The 24,744-nt window shown below is 36.8% G+C and overlaps 2 protein-coding genes across 4 annotated transcripts in view; one reads left to right on the top strand and one right to left on the bottom strand.

Annotated features, from left to right (window-relative positions):
* LOC121295677 (tubulin-specific chaperone D-like) overlaps positions 1–24,744 on the bottom strand; it is a 98,827-nt gene that overhangs the window by 67,173 nt on the left and 6,910 nt on the right. Inside the window, exons 6-9 of one of the 3 annotated variants that reach the window (XM_041220636.1) lie at positions 11,868–12,013; positions 11,010–11,067; positions 9,142–9,216; positions 8,640–8,734 (exon numbers count right to left, since the gene is read on the bottom strand). The gene's annotated coding sequence lies outside the window, so the exon portion shown is untranslated. Of the gene's footprint in view, positions 1–3,523; positions 3,859–8,639; positions 8,735–9,141; positions 9,217–11,009; positions 11,068–11,867; positions 12,014–24,744 lie in introns of those variants that run through there. The other 2 variants (XM_041220637.1, XM_041220638.1) reach the window with 2 other exon arrangements.
* Positions 22–8,076, top strand: LOC121295676 (zinc finger protein 750-like). Its single transcript, XM_041220635.1, has 3 exons — positions 22–128; positions 5,307–6,965; positions 7,318–8,076. The coding sequence occupies exons 2-3, from the start codon at positions 5,479–5,481 to the stop codon at positions 7,889–7,891; spliced, it is 2,061 nt and encodes a 686-aa protein (XP_041076569.1). The 5' UTR covers positions 22–128; positions 5,307–5,478; the 3' UTR covers positions 7,892–8,076.

The following is a 24,744-nucleotide window of genomic DNA, read 5'->3' as shown; positions in this document are numbered from 1 at the left end:
CCTAAGGGCTCAACTCCTCTGCTTTAAATCCCTCCCACTGAGAACAGCAGCTTCAGTTTCACCTAGCAATCAAGGAGTAAGCAGGTACATCTTCCTGCACTAGGCTTCTACACAAACATATATGTCAGGTAAGGAAAAAACTTATTTTAATTATTTCTTTTTTTATTAACATATATTACTTTATATTGCTAATTTATCCGGGGGAGGGGGGGTACAGTGATTGATAGTTGTCAAGTTTTGAACTGTATTGAGAATTCAGTATAGAACAACTCAATAACGTAGGTCTCGAGTATGCATCGTTTTTTAATTATTTGAAATTTTATTTGTAAAAAAAAAAAAAAAAAAAAAGTTATTTCAGCTGACTAATCCTCAAACTACATATTTTTTTTTAAATCACGGATTGCATATTTATTAACTTGTTTTCTTTTCAAGCTTTGACAGTTTTTGATATTTATGTATTTATTTATTTAAAATACAGTAGCTACTTTTCATTTCAAAGTTTGTGGTAGCCCAACCTGTGGTTAAATACCCATACTTTAACACTTATATTGGTATTGTGACCAATCATGGCTTCGCTATAATAGTTTACAGTATGTACACTGTCAAGGAAGTTAAATTATATTTTCCATCCTGGTTTATGCATCTTAAAAGACCAATTTTGTAATGCTCTCTGAAAATCTTAAAAGATTATGAAATATGGTTTTCCCTCACTGATTCTGTATTTTTTTTTCTTGCATTAGTACTTCAGTTACTTGTATGCTGTGCACCTGTTTTTTTTGGTGGAAGAGCTAAACAAACAAACATGTATATTTATGATGACTGCTATACTCGTCTCAAAGCAAATATTCTTTCCGTAGACATTACTACAAAATCAAAAGTGTACGAAAAGCTATTTGCAAGGAAAGAATTTATGATACCGAAAATATGGGTTCAAATATTAAAGTTATTTTCAGAGAGAAAATTTTACTATTTACTAAATGGCAACTATTTGTATTTTATTTAAAAATTGAAATGTTTAAAAAGTACTGACTACCTAAGTTACTACTGCTACACAAATATGATTTTAGATTAAATCTGCTATGTTTAGAGTAAAACGAGGAAATGTAACTAAAATTGAAAGAATTATTATCTGTCACTATGACAAAAATAAATGATACTGGTGACTTTTTTTTTTTTTTTTTTTTTTTTACACAATTTGAAACACATAAAACACAATTATACATTAAGATATGTTGTGTATCCACTTGTATAAACACAGGGCCATGCTCAGAGCTTGGAGACTGAGTTTACTGTCCAAAAATCGCGGTGACAAGCTTGGGCAGAACTATAGCTACGGCCGAAAGTTTTTCATCATCTAGAATTTTCGGACTGAGACATAATAAAAAAAAAAAATAAAATAAATAAATAAAACATAATTTTTTAATCTTTTACTTAACATTGTGTAATCAAAGAAACTACAAAATGATATTGCAAATGTCTACCGTAAGCCAGAATAGTAGTACAGTACTTCATGTTATATTTCTAAATGTGTATGGAAAAATTACAAAGCGGTGTTGAATTCAATATGTTAACGTAATATTATTTAGTAAGTTTCATTCAACTTTATGAAGCTAAGTTAGCTAATTCTATAGGGTGATTTAAAACTTTTGGCTATAGCTATAGTATGGATCAATGACTAGTTGCGGCAAAAGCCCTTCATTTTAATATGCAGTATGACTGCAAATATGCAGTCATACAACTCCCTGTCCCCTTTTGATATGCGTGCGAAAACATATCTTTAAAAAAAAAAGCTACTCAATTGCATTGCTGGGATCATGAGATGACGAATTATAGGAATGACTAATTGGATATGTACTAAAATTAAAAAAACAAAAACATAAACAAAAAAAAAAAAACACACACACAGAAAAATAGCAAAAACAACTATCAGTTTTAATATAACCTCAGGTGGATGTTCCAGTGTTTAGTATTATTTTCAATTTTAGTGTTAAGAAATTTCTTATGTAAATGCTTTAATTTAATTTGGATCTAATTCTGAACTTATACACATACACTGTGTCAATAGCTACTGTAGTCTGTAATAGCATATACTTCTGTATTAGAAGCTGTCCATGGCCTGGTCTATTTATGAAGGAGGAACTCAAATATACATCCCTGCAGCTGGTCAATCCATGACAATTAAAACCTCCTCAAAATCTGCAATTCTGTAAGGCTTCTACAGTACGTCAGTCTCACCATTACTACATCAAAATGAGTATCTGTTGACATTTCAAAAACTTGCATCAAAGCTCTTTAAAATCTCGTAACTCACGACAGATTTAGATCCATATTTTGGGAAACTTAACATGTATTGTCAAATAATAATAATTTAAAAATATTATGTAAAAAAATAATCCTTCCGTTTACACCCGTATATCAGGAACTCATACTGTATACTGCATGTGTAACTTAATTGGAATGGGTTAGCTTTTACTGCAAGTAGTGCTTTCCTTATTTCATAATAAATAATATCTAAATCCTTTAGGTAATTATCAAGAGATAAACAGCAATGACATTATCAGTTCTGTCACAATAAATTACACGATGTTCATTTATTCTAATACAGACCATTATTTCTGTTAAATAGAGTTAGTAGGAAGAAAAGTGAATTTTGGTAAATGAAAAACTACATTCTAGGTTTTAGGCAAAATATACAGAATGCAAACCTAAAAAATGTTAAAAGACGATGTTAAAAAGTACTAATCTGCTTCCATTCCTTTAAACAAAGTTAAATCTGTGATATCTTTATATTTGAATACAAATGCTGACCAACAGTGTGTTAGAGAAGCCATGCACTTAATTGTTGTGGCAACACTGGTCTTCCCCCATTGAGTGTGTAGCGATGGAAGCATTCAGAAAAATCACATGCTAGCTGGTGTGAACTGTACCAAGTCCATTCACTGCCGGTCTCTGTGTGCTGTAGCCTGCCCCACAGGGAGACGCACATTAACTAACAACACGACCTGAAACTGCCCAACCCTTGTACGGACAAAAACAAAATACTGTGTTAAACAAACAGGTGCTATGTGTAGCACTGTAGAAACGTTTAGTTACAATGTGTGCTCGTTTCATTACATTTACATAATCTGAAGGCATTTTCTGTTTCATAAAATTATAAAATCTTCTGGACAGCAATGACAAAGTGGAAAGACTAGATAGGTAATAGTGTTGACTGAATGGGTCAGATTTGTTAAGGTCTTTAATTCAAAATGCTATTTTCTCAATTTTATTATGTGTGTGAATGAAAAATCTAACTAGTATTAAACACAAAGTGAATATCTGAATGATTTAAGTAATGAAAAACAACAAGTTTAAAGCTCAATTGAGAAAGGCTTCTGGTTGAAACATTTGTCAAAGAATTTTAGAAGTATCATATAGTATGACTATATTGTTGACAGCTTTGCAACATTAACATTTTTACCAAATAAAATGAGGCAGTGTTGAAAATGAGCTCAAGTACATGTTAGGTTTGAAATCAACTCACCCCAATGATTTTTTTAATGTATGCAAGTTCCCTGCTGCAAAAAAATCCCAGATCAATATTCCTTTATGTGCAATAAAGCTAGCTTTAAAATAAGGGTTCTCACACAAGCACAACTTGAAGAACAGGCAGTTTCGAAATCTGTGATACGATCATAATTCAGATAGGAGCCAATTAAAAGGAACCTCAGAGAAACTAGTTGGAACGTTCACTGGCACTCCCAATTCAGTTTGTTGCAGATCAATTGAGATGAAATACTGAAATGTACCAACACTTCAGTAGCTTAGATATGCCACTAGTAAAGCAATGCCACAACATGTCATCCTCCGTGTTACACAGTAAAGGTAATAATTTAATTAACAGTATAAATATTTTATATTATATATATATATATATATATATATATATATATATATATATATATATATATATATATTTTTTTTTTTTTTTACTGTTAATTCTTTGCAAACGTGTGTAATACCTAATTGCACAACAATGGCTAAATTAGAAAACTGCATTACAAAAAGAGCAGGTTTAATTTGGGTGCTAATAACGATAATACATTACTTAGATAGTAATTATAATTATGACTGTGGAATGTCATAATATAAAGTTAAATTTACTAATTATGGTAAGTAATACACAAGCTAGTCTACTGCTTTTATGAAGCGTTCAATACTGAAACGTTTTAACATATGAAATTCATTTATATTGTCAAACGTTTTTCCTTGTGGTCACCATTATATATATATATATATATATATATATATATATATATATATATTATATATATATATATATATATATATATATATTTTAGCTCAAAGAGCCAGCTGCCCAACATTTCGATATGTTGTACATATCTTTATATATTGGAACTAAAAGTAAATCGTCTTTAGTGAATATTTCTTCTTTATTTGGACATAGAAGACATAAACCACAATAGTTTAAAAAGAACCCATTTTTATTTAGCAATATCCTGGATTTCACTGACTTTATGGGGTTTCTGACAAAAGATGATTGCATCAGGTTTTATTTCTATGATTTGCGTAAAATCCTGCTGCTAAAGTCATGGGAACTAAGCTGCAAGAGGTTCTCACGCCTCCAGTAGAAGTTTGTATAAGGGGGACATGTTGGTACTAGCCTCCTTTGCTTATCTGCCAAGAAACTCATCTTGCTAAATAAAATGATCTCGTTTGGCTCTTGACAACTGAACCACAGTAAAGAAATATAGTTCATCATCAATGTTTCATCACGAGATCCAGAAATCTGCCAAAGTCAGCTATATGCCATCAAACTGCACTTGCATGGCGTGACAATTTTTCATGTTTTAACAGCCATCGGCGCATATCCCCCCCAACCTTCAACAGTAAAGGCTGCAAAAAGTTTATATAAACCGCTCAAGTATTTGAAAAGCTTCTTCACATAAAGCAATCATCCTGTTACAGACTAGGTAAATATTTGGAAAATGGGATTTGTCTCTTAATGGGGTCAATACAGATTATGATTAAAGCTTTGGTAAATACTGTGGAGCAGATCTCAAAATTGAGGTTGAATGTCGGATTGAATAGCGGCATAAGACTGGCAATAGTGCCGATTCATTTTAACTGAATTCCCTCTCCCCCTTAGCAACCTGAAACCTAGATAAACAGGATTAACAGGGCCAGTTAAAAAAAGTATTTCTTCACCATGAAAATAGAACAACGCTGCATTGTAAAGAGAAGTTGTGACATCTTGTCACATTAACATACAACCACATTAACTCCTTTTCATTTGTCTCTTACAGATCCTGCACAACCCCTTGTTACGGTGATGACAGACCCTAAAGTGTTACTGGCTTGAAACCAAAAGCCCTTTTTTAAAGTGTTGTCATCCCAGAGACAACTACGAAAACCTGCAGCACAGGTAAAAGCCTAGCCAGGAAGGCTGGGAAAGTGAAGACCTCCAGGTGCACCCGCATGACTGGTTCATCAGCCTGTCCATTCCGCATTGCTATTAGTTATATCCCCACCAGAGAGATGAACCTTACAAAAGAACGCAAACCCAAAAAACCTCATTACATCCCAAGACCTCCGGGGAAACCATTTAACTTCAAGTGCTTCCAGTGTCCATTTACTTGCAATGAGAAATCCCACTTGTTTAACCACATGAAGTACGGCCTGTGCAAAACCTCTATCAATCTGGTTAATGAGCAAGACCACAGTGGGAAGTCAGCTAAGATCATTTCAACAGACTCCCCGCAAAAAGGTCAGACTGAGCCCGCTGGCAAATCTAGTCCATGCAGAGCCATTACAAGCGCACCTGCAAAAAGCGAGATCCCAACGAAACAAAGAATCAACAAAGATGAAAGAGCAGTGGACTTTAAGAATCAAGAGCGGAGCAGAGCAGAAAGTCCAAAAAAAGCCCCCGAGAAAGAACAGCAGCCCAAGCCAGCTGCAAAGGAAAGTGAAGCGAACAAACACTCAGAAAGCATTGGAAGAGTAAGACCTTCAGCCTTTGTCCCGATCGTGGGACACATGCCTAAGAATACTGTGGAAAGCAATGATCCTGCTCCATTAATTTCCAAACCAGACATTGCTTCTCCTCTACCAGTCCAATCTGCCTTTCACAATCCCATTGGGTCTTGGAGATCAGGACCAATTTTTATCCCACCTGACTTTTCTCACAACGTTCCGTCTGGCAAGATAGTGGGCCCAATTCCTAACTACATACCTCCCATGATTCCAGAATACCCCCCTTACTTCTTTGCAGAACACACACTGCCAGCCATCTACCAACCCTATTTCTCTTCTGGAAACCTCCATGGAAGTGAAAGCCCATCCTTTCCGTCATATTTCTCCCAAGACCAGAGGCACTTGCTGCCCCATGCTTTCCCAGCTCCAGGAATCCCATTTCCAGGTCCTATACCGCCTTCGGCTATAGAATATCGCTATAGATACCATCAGCCTGTTCATAAAAGCCCCCCTTTCCATTTTGGAATCTACCGGCCTGAACTCACTGAACTTGCTTTTCAAGACTTTAACCCAAAACCAATGCACCAAATGGAAGGTTTCAACAGAGATGCAGGTCCTCATGTACAGGTAGCCAACCAGTCGCAATACACACCTTTAAAGAGCCCAGGTCTCTCAGATTTCCAGAAGAATCTGAATAAGGGCTACATGAGGCCTGATGTGATCACAGAGGTGGGCATCACGTACCACGAAAATGAAAGAGGGGTGAAAATGAGCCCCAGGGCAGGGTGTGCCGCCACTGGATCCCCAGACAGACCAAGCCCAACTAACTTCACAACGAACAACCCGAATCCAGAAAGCGGTCAGGACCTCTCTGCAAATACCGTTTCGAGTAAGATGGCCCACTCCAACCAACCAAACAGGAGCATTACGGCTTTCCAGCCAATCAGAACTGTACTGCATCCAAGTTCGCCAGACGACCGTCTTGCAGACAGGTATGAATAACATTCCACTTAATGCATGTACTACGACAAAAAAAAAAAAAAGGTCCACTATGTAGATTACATTGTTAATATTAAATTCAAAACCTTTGCATTTTCAAATCTGTTGAAGATGTAACCGGTTTTTGGTTTAGTTTTGACTATTGGCTTCTACAATACAAAAATATCCACTCTATGTATAAACCTTTTCAAAATAAATATAATATCTGACCGCTGAAATTCTATTATACTAAAAGTATTTGTTTTATAGTAGGGTAAAATATTATATTTTTCATGAAACTGTTTTAATTAAAAGAGAAACTGCCTTTTCTTTTTCTGATAAAATATTTTTTTCTGTTTACACAAGAGATGGCAGTGTCTCTAGCTCAGAGTCTTCTTCTGACCATGGGGAGGAAGACATGGCGCCTCTCAACCTTTCCACAAAAGCTCAAGCAGAAGAGGAGCCCTTAACCTACACCAGCGCAGCCCATTGGGACACTCCAGCGGCAGTGGACAGCCAGGACATGCCCTTAAACCTATCTGTTAAAGGCTCTTCCAACCCAGAGGCACCAACCGCTAAAATGCCTCAAGCCTCGCCGCAACAGGAAAGACGTTCCAGCAGAGACTTGAGGGGCAAAAGCCCGGAATTGGGAGGAATTGATAACTACGACGAGCAGAAACAAACAGCAGCCTTTGCCCTTTGCCAGCTTGCCTCCTACAGCTCCCACAAACTCAGTGGAGAGCACTCAGCCATCCCTTCTAAAGAGGAGCATCCCCTTCTTCAGAGCAGGAGCTCTGACGTTTCCAAGGTGACAGAAGACAAACCCAAGGAGAGGGGACAAAAGAGGTCACAACAATCTCAAAAGCTTCAAGTGCAGGCCAAGAAAGCAAAGCCAGATGAGCTTGTCAGAGTGTTCAGAAAGAGGCCACGATGTTCATAAAACATCTTACTCAAAAGTGACCGAATGGACTATATTTTGCTACCAATACATTGGTGCAGTGGGATGGACTCATATACTGTAAATATGGACTTTTAAAAAGCTGAAAAGGATTGTTTCTTCAACTTTTTGTATTTGTTTTGCTCTTACATGAATGTATATTTTCCAATAAAATATGGTTAAATAAATTTTAGTTTTCAACATTCCTTCGCAATAAATAAAAGCCATATTACATTAGATAGCCAACATAAAATCAGTTGTAATATATGACTGGAAAACACAACTAAAACAGTAGATGTTACACCCAGGAAACTATTCTGTTGCCTAGTATCCCAAGGCAAATGACTGCTTTGTGATAAGACAGGATCCCAATTTCACTAATGACAAGAGATTCAGCTCTTAGCCAATATGGCTGTTTTACAATGGAACCCAACTTCGTAGAATACAGATTTTCTAATAGTCTATATTCAAAGAATCACATAGATTTTATAAGCTATTGAAGTCTGGTACATTAAGTATGTAACAGTTTTTAAAATAATAATAAAAATAAAAAAAAACACCATATAAAAAACAAAAGTGGTTCACTGGTTCATGTTACCATAATTAGCAAAATCATAGTTGAAAATGAGAAACTGCAGGCTTTAGGTGTGGAAACACACTTTATTTTAATTGAAACTCTACAGCGAGTAGCCAGCTGTCTGAAAATATCAGGAGGTGGTAACAAGTATGGAGGTGTTCTTAAGATACATACCATCTGGGAGTCTGGATGGAAGCAGAAAGCTTCTCCTTCCCAGTTCTGCCAGTGCCACGCAGCCCCCATGCTAGGCATCGTCCATCTCCTTGAAGCTAGAACAGAAAAGCCATTACTCCAAATGCACTGACAATACAAAGCAACACAGATAGTTCCAAACTGTTTATCATTTTTCAGGTGAGATCTCTACACTAATAAATATTTGCCTTTGCATATTCCGAGAGGAATTAAAAAAAAAAAAAAAAACACAAACCTGTATTAAACTAATAATTAATATTTTCTTGAGAGTTGAATAGTGTAACAAATCATATACCAGTATATTAAAAATAGCAATGTATTGCGCCACACTTTGAATTATAAATACACCTACTGGCTATAGGAGTATTTTGATGAATAAACAAAATGACATTTTTTTGTAGTAATGTAAGTATTAGTTATGAATGCCATGTCTAAAATAAAAAAAATAATAAACATGCCATAGTATCAGATTAATATAAAGTACCTAAAGCAGACCAGCACTGAGCCAACCATGTCATCTGCCAAGTCTTTAGGATGTCTACCGGTCACCCTGCCAATGCTGTGCAGATAAAGAACGTTTAAAAAAGCACACTGTATGTATAGTGAATAAAGAAAATGTGTGAAAAATAAATGGAAGAAGAAAGCACTGGAATAATACTGGCCATTTACAATACAGCATCTCAAACTCAGTTCAGACACAGTACATGGCATAGGTTCTGATGACACAATTTTTTTAAATTTTATTATCAGATCTTCAACCAAAAGAACACGCAAAACTGCTTCAACTAAGTGACATTTGTGGGTTTTCAAGCATAAACAGTTCGTTTCAGGTCCTGCCACCCATCTCAATGTGGTTTAGGTCTGGGCTTTGACTAGGCCATTCCAAAACTTTAAATTTCTTGTTCAACCATCAACCATTCTGATGTAGATTTGCTTGTTTGTTTCGGATCATTGTCTTGCTGCATGACCCAGCTGCGCTTCAGCTTCAGCTCACCGGTGGATGGCCTGACATTCTCCTGTACAATTCTGATACAGAGCAGAATTCATGGTTCCTTCAATGATGGCAAGTCATCCAGGTCCTGATGCAGCAAATCATCCCCAAATCATGACACTGCCACCACCATGCTTGACCGTTGTTATGAGGTTCTTATTGTGGAATGCAGTGTTTGGTTTTCACCAGACATAATGGGGCCCATGTTGGCCTAAAAGTTCCACTTTTGACTCATCTGTCCATAGAACATTGTTCCAGAATTGAGTATCATCCAGGTGCTTTTTGGCAAACTTAAGACGAGCATTCATGTTCTTCTTAGTGAGCAGTGGTTTCCACCTTCCTACTCTGCCATGAATCCCATTTTTGCCCAGTGTCTTTCTGATGGTGGAGTCATGAACAATGACCTTACCCGAGGCGACAGAGGCCTGCAGATCCTGGATGTTGTTCTAGGGTTCTTTGCGACATCCTGGTCGATTTTACGCCTTGCTCTTGGAGAGATTTTGGCAGGACGGCCACTCCTGGGAAGATTCACTACTGTCCCAGACTTTCTCCATTGGGACAATATGGCTCTGACTGTGGTTTGGTGGAGCCCCTGAGCCTCAGAAATGGCTTTGTAACCCTTTCCAGACTGATAGGCATCAACAACTTTTTTCAGGAGGTCTTCAGGAATTTCTTTTGATCGTGGCATGATGTGCCTCTAGAACCTATGTGCTGACAGCTTCACTCTGATGGTGAGGGCCAAAGTTAGTCAGATTTATACAGGACAGGGCTGGCCCAAATCAGGCCTGATTGTTAACCAAAGTATTCAAACAACTGACCCTAATTATCCCTTTAACTAGGGGGGCAATAACTTTTTCAGACCTGAAGATTGCATGTTTGATTACCTTGCACACCAAACAAATGAAAGCAGCACCAAACTTTGGTGTCATTTTTTCATGGTCCAACATCTCAAAGTTTATTGAATGGTAAAGGGACCTATGTTGGATTGACCTTTATGGATCAAATAGATTTTTGGATCATGTTGGTTTTTAACCCCAAAATGTGGTTGTTGGATGTCCTGTTCCCAGAATGTTCCTGTTTACAAACAGAACAATAGAGCTTTTCAAAGAAACGGAAAGAAACAATGACAGGTATGTTTTACAGTATCTGCCCAAAGCTTGCCCAAAAGCTTGAACAATTGCCTGTACAATTTTTTGCAAGGAATCCTCTGTTGCTTATAATTTAGGTCTCAGCCACAGACCAAGCACAGTGTGTATTTATGTACATTGCATGTAGTTCCTAATATCAGTTTAGTCTGTAAAGATACTGTTTTGGTTCACAGGAAACAGCCTCTTGACCCCACTGAAATCTGAAACACTCACCCTTTTGTTGCAGACCATCTGACAATGGTGTTATCTTTCAATCCAAACTGCAATTGTTCTGAAAATAAATATTAGATTGGAAGTATGATACATCACACAAAGAAAGGGCAAACTTACAGTAGAAGTTAACATTCATACCATCGTGCAACATTTTACACCTACATCATCAGTATCTTAACGACATTCTTCCACTGTTCAGCCTTTCTTTATCAGAAAAAATGAACTTTGACACTGCAGTATGTGTATCTTTCTCAAATGCTTGAATGTCCCCCTTGAATGTACCCGGTTCTACTTGCAACAGAAGCTTCTTAAATATGTAAAATATGCTAAAAGCCACATGGGAAAACAACCCATTTACTGTCTTTGCGTGCCTGCCTAGCAAGGCACAAGCTTCAAGCAGTAAGTGGAAATAAACAGCTGCACAAAAATTAATTTTCAAATGCTGGCTGAACAGGTGAGTATTATGCAGGTAAATGAAACCTAAAGCCAGTGCACTTTCCATTGGCAAACATTTGGTGTAAAGAATGTCCTCAGAAATGCAGACACTGACATCTCGTCTTTTCTGTATTTTAATTAAATGGTCTTGCTTTGAGTTGACGCCATTATCCTGGTCATTTTCCTAGAATGGACCCAAAACAAACCAAACCAATGAGAATGAGATAGCCAGAAGGCTTCACACTATTGGCCTTTGAACACGCCACTGTCTCTGAAGTACGTATCACTAAGGCCTGGCCTTGCCCAGATTTCAAACCATGCTGTGCAGAGACCACCAAAGGAAGTACATTTTAAAATTGACAATACTGGCCGCTTTCTGCAAAGAACTGTTTCCCCAACACTGTGAGCATTGTGCTGACTGACCTATGACCTTCTCCATCTCTTCTGGGATGTCATATCCCTCCTCCTCTTCTTTGTCTGTCAGTTCTGTGTTTTGTGCCACTATATGTGGATGAGCCCGAGTGGAGATCGAAAGGTTGGCAGCCAAAGACCTGCTCCCACGTTGATACCTGTGTGAAAAACAAAAGGTTTTCAATTACATTCAAATTTGATCTTACAGCAAGGAACGAAAAACACCTAAACATGCTTCTGGCATTATCTTTTTGTCATCTTATCAAAACAAAAAACTTTAATGCTTTTGTATATTTAAACAGTGACATAAAATTATTGCAAGACTCTGGTTGCAGAAAGTAATGCTTGTAATACTAGCTTATGAGGTTTTATTCAGCCTCAATAAACATATATAATGTAGAACTACCCAGAATAGCTTTTAACTGAGAAACGTCTGAGGCTACTGTGCATCCAGGGTAATTGAGAAAAATAAACAATACAAGGTACCTTGAATATGCCTTTGTTTCTTTAAATGAACACTAGTTCTACTAATTTGTTGTTTTCAGCCAAACAAGACAGCACCTCAGATACTTAGAGTAGCAAACCAGATAGGGTCAAACCAGTTAATGCAGGAAATAGCACAGAATGCTATAGGGCACCCGGTAGATTAAGCTTCTGCTCTGGAATTCAGATTGGGGCAGTAGAATACAAGGATACCAGCATCAAGATACTAGTTTATGCTGCACAGTATACGGAAAGCAAGGCAATGATTAATATACTGTTCAGCAACTGGATCCAGCCTTATGTGGTGATGTAATGAGCTTTTCTTGTGCCACACAATGTCAACAGAAATAAACAGCCCATTTATGTACAAACCACTTAATTGCCATTCAATGGCTAGGTACACACACCATGCAATTTAGCAGGTTCAACTGTGATTAATACAAGAGACGTGGCACAGGCTGTGTGCATGTGTAAGCTTCAGTCAACATAAACAATTCAGCGCAATAAACAATGCTCGAGTCTGTGTGGAACAGGTTTGTCTGTCAATTCTGTGTTTAAAAAGGTATTTCAGTAGACATACCCCGATATAGTTTAAATGCCACACTGGAGGAAATTCATAAAGATGTCTGTTAGCATTACCTGAACATGTTACACTGAACACAATACCCTGTAGTACCCCATGCAAATCTGCCACCTTTGTTGAATTATTATTTTTTGCCCAGGGCAAAAAATACATACTGCAAAACCCTTAACACAGATGGCTACAGTTCACATGAGTTTGATACAAATTATTATTATTTTAATAAAATAAAAAAAAAAGCTAAACTGTTTTTAAAAATGTAAACAAAATCATTAAGCAGGCTATCCCGCTGAAACTTGTATTCCGTGTTGCTCACAAGTTTCTCCCAAAAGCTTTATCAAAATGCTGTCATCAATTCACACTAAATGTATTGTATTTAGGAAAGCTATGTTGCATTACTGTAGCTTTTATTAAGCAGCATTAAAATTAAATATGACTGCAACAATTAATCGATGCATCGATTAGTCCTTAAATTTTTACAGAGTTTCGATTATATATTGGTGAATCGATGCATCGAATTAGTACCCAGTTTTAAGTCTCCCGAGTGTATGTGCTGCTTCTAGTGCTAGTACAGTAGGTTTGCGTTGCTGGGACACACACGTCAAGCCTACGTTATGCGTTGGATAAGACGAACCATAAAGGCGAGTTCACACTGGGCATACGATCAGACAGACGCTACGAACGGATGCTGGGTACAGTTCACGCTGAGCGATCTTCTCCCTGCGTTAGTTCATTCTGGTTGGTTTAAAAAAGACAACATTCTTCTGTAGGTTAGGGGAGTCTTGCACACAGCCGCATTTAACTTATAAGCTGTATAACCGCAGTGCCTTTTTTTTTTTTTTTTTTAACCATCCCACTTTCAGTAAACACACTATGCAGGTTAGTTGTTTTCATTCTGATTATTTATTTGTTTATGGTACCATGCTTAATTATTATTATTATTATTATTATTATTATTATAGTTCTTTAGACATTTTCCGCTACCTCTACACCAGTATAATTTATTTGAAATAATAAAACTGTAAATTGTATTTTACTTAAAATTCTAAAGGAAAGAGAAAGGCATGTGATTGGTTGAACACGAGTAACACCACCAACATGACACTGACAATTTGAAATCCACATCTACCAACTCGTCTGTCTAGGATTTGAACACAAGGTGATGCGTTGGTAGCATCAGTCTGAGTCGTATGCCCAGTGTGAACCAGCCTTAAGTAGGCCAAGTATTCACTTTTTTTTTTTTTTTTTTTTTTTTTTTAATTAAAAAGGCAACACGTTTTTTTGTTTTTGTCTTAATCTATTAAATCTACCAATTACCTTTTGTTTCAAGGCATGTTGTATTTGAATTACATGGCAATATTATAGAAAAATAAACTGAATTTAGTACAAACAGTTACATTAGTCAGAGTTTGTGAGACTAATTCAAATTCTTTGCTTTTGGACATAAAATGTAAACAGTATTGAACAACCATCGTTCAGAAATGTGTTCTGTTAAAATATTGTATTTTTTATTACTATTACAATGTTAACCTGATGAGGACACACGCATATTCTTTTCAGTTGTTAAACATAAATCCTTTCTATTTCTTTTTTTTTTTTTTTTATAATCAGATAATGCAAAGAAAATAAGTTCAGATTCATTTTTAAACAACACAATACTAATGTTTTAACTTAGGAAAAGTTCAGAAATCAATATTTGGTGGAATAACCCTGATTTTCAAGCACAGCTTTCATGCGTCTTGGCATGCTCTCCACCAGTTTTTCATATTGATGTTGGGTGACTTTATGCCACTCCTGGCGCAAAAATTCAAGCAGCTCGGCTTTGTTTGATGACTTGTGACCATCCATCTTCCTCTTGATCACATTCCAGACGTTTTCAATGGGGTTCAGGTCTGGAGATTGGGCTGGCCATGACAGGGTCTTGATCTGGTGGTCCTCCATCTTTGCTTTGACTCGTCTGTCTAATTCATCTCATACAAGTTCTATGGGATTGAGGTCTGGAGACTGGGCAGGTCAGGTCATTAGATTGAGTTGTCCTTCACTTTCCTTCTTCGCCAGACAGTTCTTGCACAACTTTGAGGTGTTTCGGATCATTATCTTGCTGAAGAATGAAGGGCTCGGCGGTTGGACCCAAATATTTCAAATTTTGACTCATCGGTCCATAAGACAGACTTCCACTCCTCAAACGTCCAGTTTCTGTGTTTTTTGGCCCAGGCATGTCTCTTCCTCTTATTCTGCACTGTTAACGATGGTTTCTTTGCAGCAATTCTTCCAGTTAGGCCAGCTTCACGCAATGCCCTCTGAACAGTTGATGTTGAAACATCTGTACTTCTAGTAGCATTTAGCTGAGCTTGTATTTCAGGGGCAGTTAATCGCCGGTTTCGCAGACTTGTGACTCGAATGAACTTGTCTCTTATTCTGAGGTCACCTTTGGCCTGCCTGACCTTATTTGGTCGTCATGAGTGCCAGTTTCTTCAAATCGTTTGATGGTCTTGGCCACAGCAGTTACAGACACTTGCAAAGTTCTTGCGATTTGTCTTAGATTGCCCTTCATTTCTTAAAGTAATTAAAGAAAAAAAATTCTTTGCTTAACTGAGCGTATTTTGCCACTTTCTGCTCCCTTACATTCAGGAATGACAAACTTGTGCCTATGGTACCTATATTTATAGTAATCATGGACCCTCACCTGTTAACAATAATTGGTGACAAAAGGTTAATTAGATAACATGCTAGTTAACTCAGAGAACATCTAACAAAGACACTTGTATACTTAGGCCAGTGTTCTAACACCGTGTTATACACATTTCAGACTTTCAACTGACTTGGGCTTCAGACTGAAATCCCCTTGCTTTGGGTGACCATTTCATTGAAATTGACAAGATTTACATTTTCATTTAAAAATTTAATTTTTGAATGCAATTCACTTATGATTATCAGCTTATATAAGTACACATATCATATAATGAAATATTAAGTGTTTATAGATCAAAGGTGAAAGAGTCAGCTGCTCAGCGTTTCAATTTGTTGTACATATCTTTCTCAATGGAGCATGTGTTTGAATCAAAACATTGGAGGTATACATATATATATATATTTATGATGCCACATTGACAGTGAAGATAACTGCCTTAATACAAGCTAGGCTGCTAAGCCTGTGTATCTTCACTTAACTTTTCTTCTGCTCTTTTTCCTTTATTTTTTGTTGATGTGTCTGGCCTGTTGTATTAAGTTAATGTTTCACCTGCGAGAATTCACCCGCACCTCATTGTAGAACCAATGAGGAAAGCTCTCATGACGTAAAATAATATAAGAGAAACTGGGGTACAACGTACCCCAGGGTACCCTCGTTGTCTCATATCTAGATACTGCTGTTCTTTATCTCTAGATTAGGAGGTGACCAAATGACCCCTAATTGTAATGAGGTCCACAAAAAGGTTTATACATGTATTGATAAGATCGACCACTATTTAGAGCATTTACTTAGACCCTAAAAAGTCTTATATCAATATGTGCCTACTTGAATATTTTATTACTAAAGAATGCTGGCTTGTTTCCATTTGGCTACACAGTTAGGTCAAATAGTGAGACTGGCCCAGACTGGGCCCAGGCTGAATACATGGTTTCACACGCCTGTGGAACAGCACCACAGGCGTGGCCCTGCATTGTTTTGTCAACAGAGACTTGAGCAACTTTTCAAAATGGCATTATTTATTTTAAACTATGGCTGGAAATCAAAAGTTTAGCTTCAAACCCACCCTGCACCATTGTAAGTGCCAGTAGGACTCCTACTGTATATTCCAATAGAATTAATTATGAGTCACTTTGTGACAAGTCAGGAAATCCAGACCAGATGTTCCAGAATTTCACAACAAAGCGGAATTATCAGAGTTGGTCAATTAGTCCATAATACTATAATCCCTAGAATCGCAATTTCCTAGCTGCTATATTTTCAGGGATATTGAGTGAAAAAGCCAGGGTTAAATGCTAGTAATTTGGTCTAAACCACAGTTTAATACTAACATGGTGTTGAATGACACTGCATTAAAAGAAACTGTCTAAGAGTAACTGTTTATGCCTCAGTCTCCTCCAATGGACACAATGAGGCTGAATTCTAATATGTAACTTACATACAATCCTGTACATCATCCAAAAAAATCAGAGTGGGGAAGTTAACCATATCATTATACAGCAAACTAGTGAAGCAACACATTTAGCAACACCAGCCATTATAACATGGAACAGCTCCAGAACCTAAATACATTAACCGTAACAAGCTTTATCACCTCATGTTTGTTCTAATTAATTAAAGAGTGTTCTTTTAGAGTCAGTTTTGAGTAATGAAACAGTTATTTACTTTTCGTAAGAGGTTTCCAGGTTCCCCATTTTGGAATTTTTACTTTGTTTTAAAAAAAGAAGGTTCAATTTTTGTGACTGTTCATTCAGAAAATATAATGGCAATGTCAGAAACGTCCCAGCCTAACAGTCCTGACACTGTGATTGTTTCAACACCAACCACAATCAAACACAATGTGAAGGAATGTTCCCCCCTCCTCCTGTATTCTCTCCCCAATACACACATTCAAAGCTGCATTAAGTCCCTATACCTTAAACTCCTGGTACTTAACGCATTATCCTCTCCTTGTAATGTAAACTCATTAGGGAGTCTCACTATTATCTCGTGAGCTGGCCGATAACATCTTTTTTTCTCGCAGTCATGGAGGTGGGCATGTCACCTTGTCCTTAAGTATTTAACACCCACCTTCACTACAAGGAGACCTTCCGGCCTATTCAGTCAATCTGAAAAAATTACCTTAAAATCATTCAGAGGCCCCTCCCTGGCATTTTTTTGTCTTAAAAGTAAAGAGATTAATAGAATATAATAGCTAGAATTATTCTGTTTGAATTATTATTGTAGGTGGTATATTGAATACTTCATGCATATATACAATTAAGAGCGGCAGTTTATATACTGACAAACCCTTTTAAGATCACTTCAAAGGAACTGAAGAAAATTGTGATAAGCAATGTTGACTTTATCAGGTGTTAACCTAGAAAAATAAACATTAAAACACAGGAGTGCTGCTGTATGAAATATGCCTTCTTTGCTGTGGTATAGGTTTCTCCACAGCATCCTTTCCCTGGGTGCTGTCCTGATTGACGGGCACACTTTATGAGAAATCCTTACCCACCACCACTTGGCGACCTTTGGCTTCAGGAAGGGGAGTCCCAGCCGCTGAACAAGCTTCACCACCAGCTTGGGGTGGATGGTTTGGCTAGTCTCAAACAGCTTGCAGTTATCAAGGCACCAGAGCGCAATGGGTGCTATGCAGAGAAGCAAGAACAAAATCATGCACACGAACCTATGAGGACACTGAATCAGGAAGGAACTCTGGAACATGTAACACATATTGCAACATGGCTGACTGTGCTGTATATAAGGCCTTGAGCTGTTAGCTGTTGGTTAGGTAGAGGTAGTATGCTAGAAAGACACTACTGTTTTAGTCAAACGTTTGACTTACCTGGCATACCTGTTGATAATGACAGTTCATGGAATCATCTAAAACATATTTATCAGTATTATACTGTATGAATACAAAAATTACCCTGAGTGGTTAAAGTTTTAATACACTGCAGTGTTGGTTGTGGATGTGTTTAAAATAAAAAAAGGTAGTACTGCTATAATACACTGTTTGACTTTCCGTAAGGCAAGAAATCATCCTTTTTTTCCATGCTTGAACAACTGACCTGGTAAAAGAGAACTGTAAAATTATTATTTCTGCTATTGCTTTACGTATTACAGTGGATTGGGCGCTCAAAAGTAATGACAGTAGGTCTCAATCTGGCAGGTCAAACAACAGCAGCCAATCAATGAATGAAAATTGGTAGACATTGTTTAATCAGCACACCACATTGCACACTGTGAAGTTTCCCCATAAGAACAATGTCATCTGCTTTGTAAAAACTACCATACCAGCAAGGTCAACTGCCAAGGTAATGTCTGATAATCAGGCTTTTACTGAGATTACATTTTACAGCCTTGAACACTGAAACTTGTGGTAACAATCTGGAGTCATTTTCAAATTTCGCAGCTTGCCAACACACTAAATGTTTATTTGTAATGCAAATAGATCAATTGGAGTAAACTATTATGCAAGTCACTTTTAAGAATGAACACTGCCTCTTTGTTGATGTGGATGGTCTGGAATATTAGTCACCCCAAAAAGTCCCATCTAGAAACCTCACAGGTGAAGCCTATGGCTAGAGACATTCAGTCTTCCATCAAATACAGCAACACACTAATTAGGCACTGAGAAATAAACAGTTTGAGGGAATCTTGGTTTGGCAACTCAGACTCCCATGTTCTCTTTGTAGGTCCTGCTTGTAATCTTATCCCGGCACTCAAGTCTAGGCAAGCTTTCAAGGGCCTATTTCAAAATTGTTTATATTTTTACAATAGCACAATCTGCTTTATCGATTCTTAACGCTATACTTAAAGAGTAATCTGCTTCAAATGTAATTTCCTTTTTCTTTTTAATTAACTGCCCGTATACCTTATGTTGTGGAATATTATGCATGGTTCTTATTGCAGTGCCTCAATACTATAGTTTTGTGTTAAGGTGCATTTACCTGGAGCATAGGTGCTACTCTTTTCTTCTAGTTCCCTGCCAGGACCACCTACTGATCTTTATAAACAACTCTCCTTTAGTTTTGCTGGCAATACACTACTGTGCACTAGATGGCACTGTCACTTACTAATCAAAAGTAACTACACATGTCTATGGCAGGGAACTAGAAATGAACAGCAGCTCCTGAATTCAAAGCACCTGGAAAAAAAAAAAAAACAATATAAGTCATTGCCACAAAATCCACTCAAACATAGTCTGGAAGGAAACTTAATCTGAAGCTATTAACTCTTTAGAAACCATTAGAAATAATATGGTGTTTGTAAAAGTGCACTGAGGTATTCTTAAAGAGAGAGAGACACTATAAACGGTTGTTGAACTTTAAAGCCCCAGGACAATTGGAGCAGACCTTGTTTTTAAGTCATGCGTAAGCTTTGAGTATTATCATAAAAAAAGCTTTGTGATTTAATGACATTTCTGAGTAAACAATGAACCTTAAATTATTAAATAAAAAAGTACAAATAAATTCAGACCAGATGTGGCATATAATATATCTTGGATAACTGTAAGTTTTATTGTTTAAGAAAAAACAAACTGAAAACTAGAAATGTTCTTAATTTTTTTTACACATTATTATTCAGTTTTATCCAGAATTCTAAGGTATAAAGTGTAAGAACAATCAAGTACTAGCACTGGCCAAAACAAGTCACTTAACATCCTTGTGCTCCATCCTTCGGATGAGATGTAAAACCAAGGTCCTATTGTAAGTGACTCTGCAGCAGTAGTTGTTGATGCATAGTTCACCTAGTCTCTGTAAAGCGCTTTGGATAAAAGCATCTCCTAAATGACCAATTAATAATAATAAAAACTGGTTTCAGGGTTAGGAGCCCCAAGCTCTGCCAAGGGTTTTCTCAAAGGGCAGAGAAACCAGTCATTTGACCCAAACCAGAGTCCTTTGAAGAATTAAGCTTTCTTTCAAATGACAACATTCTTTGACATTAACATTTTAAAAACAACAAGTCACTTCTATAGCGCTTTGTAGGTTAATAAACGCTTTGCAAAACACCAAAAGGAATTACAAATCAGGACTCCTGAAAAATGTTAAGAAAATAAAGTATTTTCATACAGTGTCTCCCTTTATTTCGCACTTTGACCCCTTATAAAGTAAAATACAGTACTTGTACAATGTATTGTCAATATGGCCTAAACATGAATGAACCAAATTAGTACCTTATCCACAGAGCACAGTATTGTTTAGCTATGTATATTAATAATAAGAGTACAGTATATTTTATGAAGGTATTGTTGAACACTACTAAAGGGAAAACACAAGTATAGTGACATGTACCGACTTTCACAGTGCCCTCTTTGACAGAGCACCCCCTGTGGTTATATTTGGTCATTGCAGAAATTGTATTAGTCTTTGCATCAACACCAATGGAACTTTCAGGGCCTGATTCTAAGTCCTTGGTTACACGGACTTGAACCAACTCCAAAAACTGCTTGCTGTTTCCCAGACAAAATAAAGTGGCTCTAGTATATTCTTAAGGATTGTTCTAATTTTATTTTATATTTATAAAATATTCCTATGGTTAAATGTCAATAAATAGGAAAGATCTACAAAAATAAAAAAAGGTATTATGAGAACACCTTCCTCAGAAACATTATCTAGTTACAGGTATTACTGGTAATAATTTAAAATGATAGAAAAACCAAAACATTTTCTAAATGGACATACCATATCATTTTCCAAAGATCTAACACCACACATACAATGTTATCCCGCACTCACATCATAGACCCGCTCCATAAACCAATGACGGCTTCTCGTGAAGGGCCTTGGGTCCTTAGTGACGGCCCCTACCAGTCATTTCCCTCTAACCAAAAGACCATATTTCAGAAAAGGTATGCCAACATCATATGCCTAAAGTTCATACTAATATATATATATATATATATATATATAGCTATATACAGTGCACTCACTACCCTGTGAAAAATCAGTGCAATTCTAGGACAGTGTGCGACTCCCTGACAAATCAAACAAAGTATGAATCTTGAAGAAAAAAAAAAAAAAAAGTAATAATTAAGGGAAAAGATCCCAAAAGGCCAAACACGTTCCAAACAATCTTAAAGTCACAGCAGAAAATATGAAGTCGCTAAGGAGACATTTTTGCAAGCATCCCAGTTACTGCCTCAGGCTTTCTTTTGATTAAACCACAGGTTCCCTTCATAAAAAAAAAAAAAAAAAACACTCAAAAGCAGAACACGCCAACTCCTGACCGCATTAGTTTCTGTAAGATTATTGCACAGCATTTCCTTTTGTTTATAGCAACTATAAATAAAAAATAAAAAAATAAAAAACACTCAATGAAATCATATTCTTGCAAGTTTTGATGCCCTGGGCTACTGAGGACTGAGTGTCTCTGTCACGCCACAGGTAGGAGTGTCTTACCCTGCAGCACTTCAGGGATTGTCATCCAACATTTAATTACAGGGCTCTACAAATCTACAGACGCAAGCTTATTAGTGTATTATATTAGCGAAGCCAATAAGTGAGATGATGTGTATTGAAGTGCTAGCCGTTTCGCAGAAGGATAGTCTTGGAATGTTTAGGACCCATTTTATAAAATACTTTTAATATCTCTTTTGGTACTATACACACACACATACAAGTACAAGGTATAATGCCAGATAATAAGAAATAATAAAAGGCCTTGATAAGCCATGCTGGTCCATATATGAGAAGTATAATGGTTTATTTACTTTAATATGATCAACTGAATGTGCACCGTACACAAAATACACAAGCTTTTAAGACCAAAAAAAGGTCTCTTCATCAGGTGGGGAACTGATTTAAAGAAAGTTCATCTTATAGGTCTGTTCAAATTCAGAAAATGAATAGAATGTTCTTTACCTCTGTTTCCACTTTTCTCTCCAGAAGAGGAGACCTTTCTAATCCCGACAGCTCATGGATTTTTCACATATTTCACATATTCACCTTATCCTATTAGAATATATACCTAGAACTTTGTTGAACTTAAGCAATTTATAACATTTTACCTAAAAATGTAAATGTATGTAATTGAGTTTACTTCAGCTGATGAAGGTTATAATCATGTAATAACAGGGCTGCTTAAAAAAAAATAATAATAATTGAAAGACCTATAAATATGGGCGCTGCTACGGATTACACTAGTGTAACGTCAAGCATCAAACTTGTTTTTCAGCTTTTAGACTAGACATGCAAACCATGAACCAAAATAAATAGACGACTGTATTTACTTTAACACTTCCTAGCAACGGCTCTTAGTATTGTACCTGCCCAATTGTACAATAAGGAAAAAAAAGGGTGAGGGTAATTTAATCACGACTGCTCATTATCAGGTGTATCCGGTAAAGAGAGATGTAGTCAAATCACGATTCTGCAGTTAATGCTACCTGCTCACGGATAACCTGCTGTTACACATGAAAACTTAGCAGGTGCACAAGACCACACCAAACCCTGCAAGCCCCTGCATGTCCTGCGGCAACACCATTAATAAACTACATTGTGTATATAAAGCTCAAATTCGTCTTTCTTTCAGGTGTTCCGAGGTCTGCTAGGGGCGAAAACTGTTACCTGATGTGTGCAAGTGAAGACATATATAACTGATCCAGTCATTCTGCTCTGTGTTATAATAATACAATAGGAATACAAGACTCTTGCAGCAGTACAGCAGGGATCATTCTGTATAAACCAAAAAGCAGACATTAGGGCATCGTTTCAATGCATTACTAACCCTGAGGACTGGCTTAATATCTTGGGATCTCTATAGATATTTTCCCCTTATCCAAACGCACGCAAAATATTTTAATGAGCCAAGTGCATTGGTAGTAAATGAAGCATGTCAGCAACAAACATTTCCCACCATGGCTCTAAATCCCAAATTCAAAATAAGCTTTGATTAGACTAGAAAAATTAATCAAAAATCTTGTAAGTGGGCACAATCCAGTGAACTTTGGAAACAGGGGCTCTTATTATCCTAAAATGACCACACAACAGTAACTGTGTCAAGGTTTATTCTTCCTATTTTTAATCCATTATGCCTAGAGATTAAAACTGGATTTTATGCCTTCAAGGATTTTTTTTTAAAAAACTGATCACGGTTTATAAACAAAGCTATTTCTACAGCTATCACACCGCAAACTCTGGCTAGTCCACAGTTTACTTTGACCAGAGGGCTTGTTTTGAAATGGCAGGACTGCAAAACAACTTCCCTGCTTTGTAAGAGCACCAGTAACCTGAAAAACAGATTGCCAAATCAAATGCAGCTTGGCAAATTGCAAATGGGACGGGCAATACAAGTGTCAAGGAAACACATTATTCCAAAAAGCCGTCAGACTACTTTTATCAACATTAGTCCTCAAGTTCATACTATAACAAAATAAGTTGACAAACTTCAAAATTTTCTTAATCAGAGTAACTTGACTTCCTATAATTGGCTGTACTCTTTTCTCAAAGTTTGAATGCGTAGTCCTAAAGAACCCCTAAACGTAGGTTCAAAACTTGCCATATTTCACAGAAAGTAACTCGCGCAAGACTTGGAGACTTCTAATAACCTACAGCATGTAAACAGCTGGGAGGAAAAAGGGAAGTGGTTTAAACAAAAACTCAGGGATGTACATTATACAGGTGGCTATCACAGACTGTCTGAACAACGTACAATGCCAGGACCCAAATCCATAGAAGTAATTATCGTTATTTTTTAGGATAACTGAAAATGCAGTTAGCATTAAATCCTGTAGAGGCCAAGAAAACTTCAGACACCTGTTCAACGTTGACTTTTTGAAATATTTTGCCTGTAGGTAACATGTAAAACACATAGAAGATCAAACTCAAAAGCGCAGCATGCAAGTTTCAGCATGATACGCAATGCAACTCACACACGCAGTTGCATAATTAGAAGCTCTGCTACGAAATGATTGCGAAATGGCATTTTCCTGCCAATAGCTTGTTCATTTTGAAACATCAATCCCTCGGGACCTACAGCTATGTCCAAAAGTTTAGCTTTATATGAACGTAATTTTGATCTTTTATTTAACATCATCTAATCATAGAAACTACAATATGATATTGCCAAAGTCAACCAGATGCCATAATAGTAGTACAGTATTTCATGTTCGATTTTTAAATGTCTTTTTTTTTCGTTAAGTATATAGA

This window comes from Polyodon spathula, chromosome 20 (genome assembly GCF_017654505.1).
Source record: "Polyodon spathula isolate WHYD16114869_AA chromosome 20, ASM1765450v1, whole genome shotgun sequence".
Classification (NCBI taxonomy): domain Eukaryota; kingdom Metazoa; phylum Chordata; class Actinopteri; order Acipenseriformes; family Polyodontidae; genus Polyodon; species Polyodon spathula.
The sequence above is the reverse complement of the archived record's forward strand: the minus strand, read 5'-3'. Positions and strand labels throughout refer to the sequence as shown.